The 12,048-nt window shown below is 28.5% G+C and overlaps 1 protein-coding gene and 2 non-coding genes across 3 annotated transcripts; all 3 read right to left on the bottom strand.

The window, feature by feature from the left end:
* Positions 1–2,947: 2,947 nt before the first annotated feature.
* Positions 2,948–3,019, bottom strand: trnaf-gaa (transfer RNA phenylalanine (anticodon GAA)). The gene has a single exon. It is a non-coding gene; the product is annotated as a tRNA-Phe (tRNA).
* Positions 3,020–9,882: 6,863 nt separating this feature from the next.
* On the bottom strand, positions 9,883–9,955 carry trnag-gcc (transfer RNA glycine (anticodon GCC)). Its single transcript has one exon. It is a non-coding gene; the product is annotated as a tRNA-Gly (tRNA).
* Positions 9,956–10,953: 998 nt separating this feature from the next.
* On the bottom strand, positions 10,954–11,730 carry LOC130548582 (thymidylate synthase-like). Its single transcript, XM_057325420.1, has 2 exons — positions 11,430–11,730; positions 10,954–11,378 (listed from the first exon to the last, which is right to left on the bottom strand). The coding sequence occupies exons 1-2, from the start codon at positions 11,728–11,730 to the stop codon at positions 10,954–10,956; spliced, it is 726 nt and encodes a 241-aa protein (XP_057181403.1).
* Positions 11,731–12,048: the final 318 nt, after the last annotated feature.

Genomic DNA, 12,048 nt, shown 5'->3' with positions numbered 1-12,048 from the left:
ATTCTCCATACCTTCTGCTTTTCTTTCCATGATCAGTATTAATTATATCTAAAAAAACAGGCTTTATATAATCATATAAATTCCTGCTAGAAATTAGATCACCTTCATCATTTGTTCTAAATAAAGAATCTTTAGTAGAAAACCAACTATCATCTCTAGAGATAAAATCTCTAATCATCTTTAAAACTCTAGATGAATCAGAAACATTTAATTGATCCTTAAAACTATTACTAAATCCAGTATCTGAAACTATTAATTTCATTAGATTATAAGAATTATTAGCTATATAATCCTTAATATCTTCATCAGATAGCCAGGCAGCAATACGCAGTCTTGGATTAGTTTCACTACCTAAATTAACTGCACTAACACCTCTATTGCGAACTTTATTTTTTACAACATCTAATCTAAGGTGCTTATTAAGTAGATCAATACCATTATATTCTTTATTTTCATCAACTGTATTAAATGAAGCATTAAAACCTATAGACTTTAAATCATTAAAAACACTGTAAGCATAAACATCTATATTAGAGTCAATTAAAAAAATCCTTCTGAAAAGATTATTTTCTTCTAATTCAGCAATTACATCACTATTATCAGATGATTTTAAAATTTGTCTTTTTAGGTACTCAGAAAGATATACACATGAATTTCTATGATTCAAATCAAACATACCAAGAAAACCAGAAAATAAATTGCCAGCAGAATTATTGCTAAAATTAATACAAGAACCTTTAAATTCTCTATATTCATTTTTCCCATATTTGATAAAATCTTTTGTTAAAATTGAATTAATACTTCCAGGACCATAAGCAAGCTTGCCATCTATAAAACCTAAGGGAATATCATCAATTATAGAATTCTCTAAACTATTTCTAAAACTTGATTTTGTTATATCATCAACATCATTAAGATCCTTATTAAAATCAAAGAATCTAACTAATGCCTCAGTGGAACTATAATTCTTAATCTTTTTTCCAGCCATTTTAGCAAATCTTGAATCATCAAATAATATAGAAATTAAATAATCCATAAAAGGAGATTCTTTTCTATCTAACAATGGAACAACTGAATATTTATTACCATTAAATATAATACCAACCTTCATATCTTTAACTAAAGATTTTAATTTTTTATTTGATTGAATAAATCCAGATATATCACTAATAGGATATTCCAGCAAATCAAGCTGATCAAGAACTTCTGCTTTAAAATCACTTATACTTCTGCTATATATTTCATTCTCATCAGTCAAATTACCTGTAGTAACACCATAATACTGCAATTTATCCCTAAGAGTTTTACCATCACTAATATCAATATCAATTAAATTAATATCATCAATAATTATTTTTTTTTGCTTGCCATCACTACCATGTAACACAAGACCAGATTTACCACTTGCGATCTTAACCCACTCATCAGCAGTAACATCTGTTATTAATTTAAGTTCATAATCATCACTAGCAGCAGATTCTATAATCTGTTGTCCAACTGGAGGAACTAAAGGAACATTATCTTCCCTTACTGCTAGACCATCACCTGTAGATCTTCTCAATCTAACTACAACATCCTGATTTGGGGCGGCAAGATTATGTCCTGCTACAACTTGAACTGCTTGAGCAACTTCTTCATTTTCAACAGGAATATTTATTTTATCTTCTTCTGACTTATTAAATAATTTAACTTTAATATTACCATATGTTTGATTTAAATACTTCTTTCCTTCTTCACTTATAAAAATCTCGCTAAAAATGCTTTCAAAACTATCAAAACTATCATCTTTTAAAGATTTAATTTTATCTTTAATTCCACCAAATAAACTATGTTTAGTAATATCACTTAATTCAATTACTGCATGATTTTCTTCTTCTAATACAGGTAATACATGATCTACAAATTCTTCTACTGCTTCTTCACCTTCAACATCAATACCTACTGATTCCCCAGAATCAGAAATATCTGAAACTAAATTAGTAACAGCTTGGGAAATACTATTACCAATATCTGAATTTAAACTATTGTCATGACTAATAATAGAAGAAGCACCTGAATCAGAACTAGACAAGTCCAAACCACCACTACCTACACCACCAACTTCTGATAAATCTAACTCTTCATCAGTGCTGACATCAGTCCCAATAGAATTTGAAGAACAAGATAAACAAATGAAAAATATTGAAACTATTAAACTAAAACTTTTATTAGTTTTCACAGCAAGCAACCCCCAAGAAAATAGATTCAAGAAATTTATAGCAAAATTTAAATCTATTATTTAATCTATATTAGTTAAATAATTCATATATATTAGTGATAATTCAATTAATAAGTAATTAATTTTTTAGCAAAAAACTATAAATTCCTAATTTTTGCAGAAAAAAAATAAAGATTATTTAATTTACTTCAAGATAAACAAATTAAATTTTTACTTAAAAATAAACATTTTAATTCATTATTAAAGAAATTTAAAAGTTGCTATTTTTAAGTTTTGTAGTTTTGGTTTTTGAATTTTATAGGTGTTTCAATGTCAAGAAGTTCTATAAGGGATTTCATATCATCAATTCCAAAAATTTTATCTAAAAATCCATCTTCTGATGTACTAACAATTCTATCTAGGTCTGTTAATGAAAACAGAAGAGATGATGATATTTTTAATTTTGGAAATCATATCAGGCAAGTACCAGAAAGAGGATCAAAAGTACAAATGAAGCTAATTGATAGGAATAAAATAAATTTCTAAGGAACAAATATAAATTTAAAAAAATATATCTAAATTGCAAACTTTAAAAAGCTATATTTTGTATTATTAAATTCCTCATTCAAATATATTCTGTAAGTTTCAAGAATCAAAAATCAAATAAATTCATAGATTTAAAAAGTAACTTGAAAATTAAAATAAGCAGAATTAAAGCATATAAAAATCATAACTTTCAAATTAAAAAGGTGCCCAGAGAGGGAATTGAACCCCCGCACATGGCTCTTCAGGCCACTGCTCTACCGACTGAGCTATCTGGGCTACTTGAGTAGAATTATCATCTTTAATAATAAGTTTCAAGTATTATCTAGGTATTATCAAATAACAAAAAAATAAAATTGCATCGTTAATAATTAGACAGTATAATAATTTTTAATCTTGTAAGAACAAATTGGTAAAAATTAATGTTTTTTGCTATAGAAGGTATTGATAGAACTGGTAAGACTACACTAGTAAAAAATCTATATAGGATTGCCAACAAAAGCAATAAGTCATGCTTCATAAAATTCTTTCCCAGTTATACTGAAACAATCTATGGAAGGTTAATCAGAATGTACCTAGATGGATATTTTGGGCCGCTTAATGGGGTTGACATAAATTTTACAAACATAATTTATGCAGCAGATAGATATGAGCAAAAAAGCAAATTAATACACCATATTAATAGCAATCAAATAGTCATTTGTGATAGATATACTGCATCAAATCTAAGTTACAGTTCTTCTAAAATTTTAAATGCTCAATTTCCAGATGAGAAAATTAATTCACTAGAAGAAAAACATATTATAGCAATAGAATCCAATATCAAGAAAATATCTGACATTGAACAAAAGATCATGAGACTACCAAATCCTGATTTATATTTACTTCTAGATGCCGATTATGAAAAACTACCAAGCTTCAATAGATCTGAAAAAGATTTACATGAGAAAAACACAAATTATATCAATACTGTTTCTGCAGTCTATAGACATTTAGCTAATAACAATATACTAGGACAGTGGACAACTTTTAAACTATCAAAAAATGGCAGACACATACCAAAGGATGAATTAACAGAAAAAATTTGGCATGAAGTCATACTTCCAAGAATTTAAATCAGTTATTACCAGAGTACTTAATTATTTCATTTTGCAGATGTTGACGTAATGACCTTTGACGAGAAACTCTCTGACGTTCAGAGTATATTATAGAAATTATCTGAGAGATGCAAGATTCTAGATCATCATTCATAACAATATAATCATAACGATCAAAATGTTTTATATCTCCCACATATTGCATCAATCTTGCATCAATATTTTCTTTTGAACGATTTCGATTCAAAATTCTTGATTTTAAATCATTAAAACTAGGCGGAATAATAAAAATACTAACAACGCTACCAGGAAATAATTTCTTTAATTCTTTAGTACCTTGCCAATCAATATCAAACAAAATATCATGACCCTCTAACAAAGACATTTTAATATCCTTTAATGTCCCGTATCTATGACCAAAAATATGTGCATACTCTAAAAATTTACCTTCAGCAATCATTAAGTCAAATTCTTCATCTGAAACAAAAATATAATCTTTCAAATTTGTTTCATTAATACATTTAGCCCTAGTAGTAACTGAAATAGAAAGATTTATATTTTCATATCTTTCCAAAATCTTACGGGTAATTGTTGTTTTCCCAGTACCAGATGGAGATGACAAAACAACCATAAGACCTTCATGAATAAACTTAGGTTTATTTTTATCTTGAAAAATATTGCTCATAATTGCTCTAAAATTTTCTTAATTTCTTTGGAATCAGTATTATTTTCAAATTTTACAATAAAATCTAAATCTTTAGAAAATTCCAGTGGACTAATACCTTTTAAATTTTCCAAAAGATTTTTATTTTCATTGCTATTGCTATCATTTTCTTCTAAATTCTTTATTAAAACACAATAGCAAACAACATTTGACATATTACTTAATACATCAATTTTCTCTGAATATTCATCAGGTATAGTAATACCAAATTCTTCTTCTATTACAGCCAATATCTCAGCAAAATCTAGACTATCACCCTTTAAATTGCCATTAATACTACTGTTTAAACTAATTTCTGATGATTTAATGCCTAGATGATCACCAACAATCTTAATTATTTTATCTGATATCTTTACCATTAAGTGCTTCCATTGAATGTAAAATATATAATCAAATTTATATGCCAGTATCATTCAAATTTTAGTATTTATCAACTTTTGACAAATAGTTTAGAAGTTTTAGATATCATAATCATTGTTTTTTTATATTATTGCTTGTATCTTTTTATAGTTTATTATTTACATATGGTTTTGCCTATATTAGACTATCTTTATAGGAAAATTAACTTTAAGGAATATGTGTTGCATGAGTTTGTATGAGCATATAATTATGATATCACCTGACATAGGTCAGAATCAGGTTAGGATGACATTAGATAAGTATAAAAAGCTAATAGGAAAGTTTTCTGGAAAGATTCTAAGTTATGAGTTTTGGGGACTCAGGAAGCTAGCTTATCCAATCAATAAACATGAGAAAGCATTTTATTTTCTTCTTAACTTAGAGTGTAATAGCAATCTTGTCCAAGAGCTAAGGCAATTTGGGAACCAAAATAGTGCAACAATGAGGTATTTTACTCTAAAAACTGAGAAGTTTGATCTTGATTCTGAGCTAAAATCTGATGATTTATATAATCTCACTTCAGTCTTTTCTGATGAAGGTGCATTATCAAGTGAAAAGGAGAAATTAGTAGAAAATCTATCAGATGAAGGGGAAATTTCATAATGGTCAAGATTGTATATAATAAAGTTTCTGGTTATGCAAGACATTCAAGAAGTCATCCTTTAGCCAAGGATCCAAATATAGACTTTAATTACAAAAACATAAGTCTTTTAAGCAATTATGTTTCAGAAGGTGGAAAAATTTCTTCATCAAGAATGAGTCTAATTGATAGAAAGAAACAACGCAAATTATCTCAAGCAATCAAGATAAGAAGATTTCTTGCTTTATAAATTTATCTGGAAATTTAAAAATGTCATTAGTTAATGTAATTCTAATCAAACAAGTCAAAAATTTAGGGAAGATTGGTGACAAGATTTCTGTAAAAAATGGTTATGCTAAAAATTTTTTAATACCAAGTAAAAAAGCAAAATTTGCTACAGAAGAAGTTTGCAATGAGATTCAAGAAAAACTAGCTCAATTAGAGAGCAATAATCAGATATTAATTGAGCAATCTGAAGAAATAAAAGAAAAAATTCATCAGTCAGATTTAGAAATATCATGTTTTGCTAGCCAAAGTGGACAGCTATTTGGTTCAATAAAATCCAAAGACATTGTCAATGCTATAAGGGAGTCATTTGGTTTAGAAATTGATCAAAATTCAATCAAACTTTTGAGTCCAATAAAAGCCATTGGAAAGTATGAAGTTGAAATTACACTACACCCAGAAGTAATAGCAAATGTTAATGTAAAAATTATTTATTCTCAGTCAAATGCATGATAAACTCTACAATGAGATAGCAGAACAAGAATTAATAGGATCATTATTAGTTGACAATGATCTTTTTCCCAAAGTTGAAGGGGTATTGCAATCGCAGCATTTTGGGAACAAAACTCATAGCATTATTTTTGATACCATTAGTAGCAACATAAACAGATTTTTACCAGCAAACCCAAAGTCTATCTATATTGAACTTGAAAACTGTGAATCTTTAAATGCGCTTGGTGGATTAGAGTACCTAAACAATCTTGCCAGGAACATAACAAGCTTACGCAATATATCACATTTTGCGAACATAATTTATGAACTTGCAATAAAAAGAAGTTTAATATCTCTAAGTTCTGACATTGAGCAAAAAATAGTTAGTAATTCAGAATCTCTTTCCAATTGTATTATTGAGATTGAAAACAAGATATTTGATCTCACAAAAGATAGATATGGATACAATTTCAAGCCAATGCAGGACATAGTTGGTCAATCAGTTGAGTCAATTGAAAAAGCATTTAAAAATCAAGGGCATCTTGGAATTGACACAGGGTTGAATGATTTAGACAACTTTCTTGGGGGCATGCACAATTCAGATCTAATTATTCTTGCAGGGAGACCATCAATGGGGAAAACTGCTCTAGCAACATCAATTGCGCACAATACTGCGAGATTTTATCGTGACTCAAATGGAGAAAAAGGTGCTTCAGTAGCTTTTTTCAGTCTAGAGATGTCATGTGATCAACTTGCCACCAGAATATTATCTGAGATATCACAAATTCCAGCATATGATATGCGACAAGGAAACATAAATCAAAGTATTTTTAACAATAAAATTGTTACAGCTGCGCAAGATTTACGCACTATGCCTATATATATTGATGACACACCTTGTATATCAATTGAGCAAATGTCATCGCGTGCCAGAAAGTTAAAAAAAATTCATAATGTAGGATTAATAATAGTTGATTACTTACAGCTAATGAGATCAGGGACAAAAAGAGCATCTGATAACCGTGTTCTAGAAATTTCAGAAATCACGCAGGGTTTAAAATCAATAGCCAAAACTCTAAACATACCAGTATTAGCGCTTTCTCAGCTTTCCAGAAGTGTAGAATCCAGAGAGGACAAAAAGCCGCAACTTTCAGATTTACGTGAGTCTGGATCTATTGAGCAAGATGCTGACATTGTTATGTTTGTTTACCGTGAAGAGTACTACCTACGTAACAAGGAACCAAGTCCAAATACTGTAGATCATGAGAAGTGGAAACTTAAAATGGAAGAAGCTTTAGGCAAAGCAGAAATTATTATTGGCAAACAACGTCATGGGCCTACTGGTTCAGTTAAATTATTATTTAATTCAAAAAACACAAGTTTTAAAAGTCTCTTTTAATTTTAACTTCCAATTGATTTAATGTTATACTACATTATCTAGTTATTAAATTTTGGAATTTTCTATGGAATTAGAGTACAGGCAATATATCAATAAATCAATTAAATATATAGCTATTTTTGGCAAATTTTGCTTAGAAAAATTGTATTGTTTATTAGACAGGACTCAATTTTTAATCCAAATTATATTTTCATTATTTTCTGCTCCTTGGCATAAGAAAGAAATAGAGAGGCAAATTTTCAATATTGGTTATAATTCAATATTAGTTATATCAATATCAGCGCTGAGTTCTGGAGCTGTTTTAGCATTACATGTTTATAAGGGGATGTCTTCTTCAGGATTAAATATTGATGAGTATTTTTCTCAGATAATAATTTCATCAATCATCCGAGAGATTGGGCCAATGGCAACAGCATTAATGGTATCTGGACGAGTTAGTTCATCAATTGCTGCAGAAATTGGAACAATGAAAGTTTCAAACCAAATAAGTGCAATTACAATGCTGAATAGAGATCCAATAAGATATCTTATAGTACCAAGAATAATAGCAGCTGTGATTGCTTTACCAATTTTAGTTATCATAGGAAACACAATAGGAATATTAGGTGCATATGTAGTGAGTATCACAAAATTAAGTATTCCTGAAGGGATTTTTCTTAGCAGTTTTGATCACATAAGGTTTATAGACATATTTTCAAGCCTTGTAAAAGCCTTATGTTTTGGTCTAATCATATCATTTTCTGGATGTATCAGTGGATTTTCATCTGGATTTGGTGCAATTGGAGTTGGACGAGCCTCTATTAATGCAGTTGTCAGTTCATATATTATGATTTTAATATCTAATTACTTCATTACTTCTTTTTTCATACAAAATTGAGATTGTAAAACAAATGGACATTAGGATAAAAAATCTAGTAAAGAAATTTGGAGAGAAAACTATTTTAGAGAAAATTGATTTAGAAATCAAATCAGGGGAATCTGTAGTCATATTAGGCCCATCTGGAGTTGGAAAATCATCTCTTTTATACTGTATATCAGGGCTAACAAAGCCAAACAGTGGTGAAATAATTATAGATGGTGAAAATATTGTAGAAAAAAACAATATCTACAATTTTTTCATCAAAAACAGAAGCAAAAAACTATCTTCAATAGGATTTATATTCCAAAACTCAGCACTTTTTGATAGTTTAACCATTTGGGAAAATGTAACTTTTGGATTACTAGAAGATAGTGAAGAAAATTCAAAAAATACTGCAAAAGAAATTTTAGAGCTAGTACAATTAAGTGGTGATATAATTAATTTGTATCCTTCAGAAATATCAGGTGGAATGCAAAAACGTGTTTCACTAGCAAGGTCGATTGCAACAAAACCAAGGATAATTCTTTTTGATGAACCAACAACTGGATTAGATCCAATAACTGCGAATGTTATTAATGACCTAATTATCAAAACTACCAAATATCTAAATGCAACAGCAATAACTGTTACTCATGACATAGAATCTGCCAAAAAAATTGCCAATCAAGTTATTTTTATGAAAGATAAAGAAATATATTGGAGTGGAAGTACAAATAGTTTTAATAAAGTCAAAGATAAAACAATAACCAATTTTATAAATGGAATTTATTAAAGATTTTTTAGATAAACAATTAATTTGAAAGTAACATGCAGATACATATTTTTGATTTTTTTTCCCTTGGATGGATAGTTTTATTTAGCATTAATGGCTATTTTATTGGTTTTTGGAAAGGAATATTTTCAATAATCAAATGGATTTTTACGATATGCATATTTTATTTTGGTTACCCAATTGCTGAAAAATTTTGGTTAAGATTTGTATTAGGTGAGTTAGCAATAACAGCATTATCTGTAATAACTCTATTTATAATAAGTCTAATTTTTTTCTCATTCATTGCAGAAAACATAGAGTCTTACATTCACAGAAAAGTTTTTATAAGATTTATCAACAGATTATTTGGATTAATTCTAGGACTAGCCAAAGGAGTATTTTTATTATTAGCTATAGTATATCTAATGACTTATCTTGAAATTAAACCAGAATGGGTATCAGAAAGCAATTCTGGCAAAAAAATTAACCATATATCAAACAAATTCATCAACAATAATGAGAAGCTATTTTCATTTTTCAAAGATATAGAAGAAAAAATGATAAAAAAGCAGATAGACAAGGTGGAAATTATTTACTGATTTACTTGATTAAATGGAGCGGATAGTGAGAATCGAACTCACGCCTCGACCTTGGCAAGGTCGTACTCTAACCGATTAAGCTATACCCGCAAGAGTATGAAGATATCATATATGGATTTTTTTACAATATCAAGACTTGAAAATAAATAAGGAAAAAATATGGAATATTTTGACAGAATCATAGAATTTTTCAGTACACCAATTGGAATTATGATCATCACAATAACAGTAACTGCTGTAGTTACTGCGTTAATTTCTTACATAATGACCAAAGCTGCTTTTAGAAGTTATAAAAAAGACAGGAAAATATTTGTAAAAAGTTGTACAGAGATTGCATATAGATACTATATAATTGTAATTCATGAGCATAACAAAAAATACACACTTCTTATGCACCCAGGTGGAATAAGCAAAATTGGTGAGGATGAAGGCAAAATTATTGAAGATGAAGATGAAGACGAAGATAAAGATAAAGGTGAAAACAAAACAATCTAAACAAAAAGTATTTTTATAATACCTATTATTCAAAGTAAAAAGTATTTTTATTCAGAAACATCAAACTGATAAATTTCATAAGGAATCTTATTGCTTATTCCAGATTCAATCATAAATCCCTTCCATATACTTTCATCAAATTTTGGGAAAAATGTATCACAATTAGCTTTACAATCCAAAAATGTTAAATACATTCTATCTGCATAGTGTACAAATGAATCATAAATCTTAGCTCCACCGATAATCATTATTTCATCATCTTCATTTATTTCACTATCAATTCTTAATAAAGCATCCTTTGCAATCAGCAATGCAGAAGCAGCATCATCAGCTAAATATACATCTTTAGGAATGCAAACATCTTTTCTATTGCTTATTACTATATTAAATCTTTCAGACAAGGGTTTGCTACCTATTGAAACAAAAGTATTCCAACCCATAATAACAGGCTTACCCAAAGTTTTTTTTCTAAAAAAATTCAAATCAGCAGGAACATTCCATGGCAGTTTATTTGCTTTACCAATACCCCTTGCTTTATCCATAACAGATATAATGGAAATTATCATAAAACTCCTTTTTAATCATTTTTATAATCATACAGCCACTTTTCCAACAAGCTTAGAATGACAATTATAATCTAATAAGTTAATATTTTCCCTGGAAAATGAAAAAATATTATTAATTTTTTCATCTAAATTTAATTTAGGCAAATTTTTAAGCTTTCTAGATAATTGAATTTTTATCTGATCAATATGATTTATATACAAATGCAAATCACCAATAGTATGAACAAATTCTCCAGGAGCAAGACCTGTAACTTGAGCAATCATGCATGTTAATAAAGAATAAGATGCAATATTAAATGGAATTCCCAAGAATACATCTCCAGATCTTTGATAAAGGTGACAGCTTAATTTTCGATCAACAACATAAAATTGAAACATAGTATGACATGGTGGCAGTGCCATTTCATCAATCATTGCAACATTCCAAGCGTTAACAATCAATCTTCTAGAATCTGGATTTTTTTTAATCATTTCAATAATCTTAGAAATTTGATCTATATGACCGCGGTTATAATCTGGCCAACTTCTCCACTGAAAGCCATAAATTGGACCCAAATCACCATTTTCATCAGCCCAAGCATCCCAAATTTTAACATTATTATCTTTCAAATATTTAATATTTGTTTCACCTTTCAAAAACCATAATAATTCATGTGCCACTGCATCAAAATTAATATATTTAGTTGTCAAGACTGGAAAATTATTACTTATATCATATCTAGTTTGATAACCAAATACACTAATTGTACCTGTACCTGTGCGATCTGTCTTTTTAGATCCATTATCTAATACAAATTTAGCCATTTCTAAATATTGTTTCATAGGAACCTCTAAATATAAGAGCCAATAAATCTAACTCATAAAACAAATTATAAATAAATAAGCAAAACCAAGCAATATTAATAAATTGCTTAGAAACATTACAACATTTTACAGAAAATTGATTTTTTAAACTTAATTATTAATATGTAATACTAAATCATATCAAAAAAATAATATTATTAAGTTAAAATGAAAATTATATCACTATTTACTGGAGCTGGAGGTTTAGACTTAGGGTTTCATAATGCTAGCTTTAAGACTATTTGGTGCAATGAATGTGACAGAACAATTCATGAAACC

The sequence above is a fragment of the Triplophysa rosa genome, linkage group LG25 (assembly GCF_024868665.1).
Source record: "Triplophysa rosa linkage group LG25, Trosa_1v2, whole genome shotgun sequence".
Lineage (NCBI taxonomy): Eukaryota > Metazoa > Chordata > Actinopteri > Cypriniformes > Nemacheilidae > Triplophysa > Triplophysa rosa.
This window is presented reverse-complemented; position numbering and strand designations above follow the sequence as displayed.

Coding starts and splice junctions, on each gene's coding strand:
- LOC130548582 (XM_057325420.1), bottom strand. CDS start 11,730: ATGGCTAAATTTGTATTAGATAATGGATCTAAAAAGACAGATCGCACA. Junction 11,379..11,429: donor TTGGCCAGATTATAACCGCG/GTCATATAGATC, acceptor AAAAAAATCCAG/ATTCTAGAAGATTGATTGTT.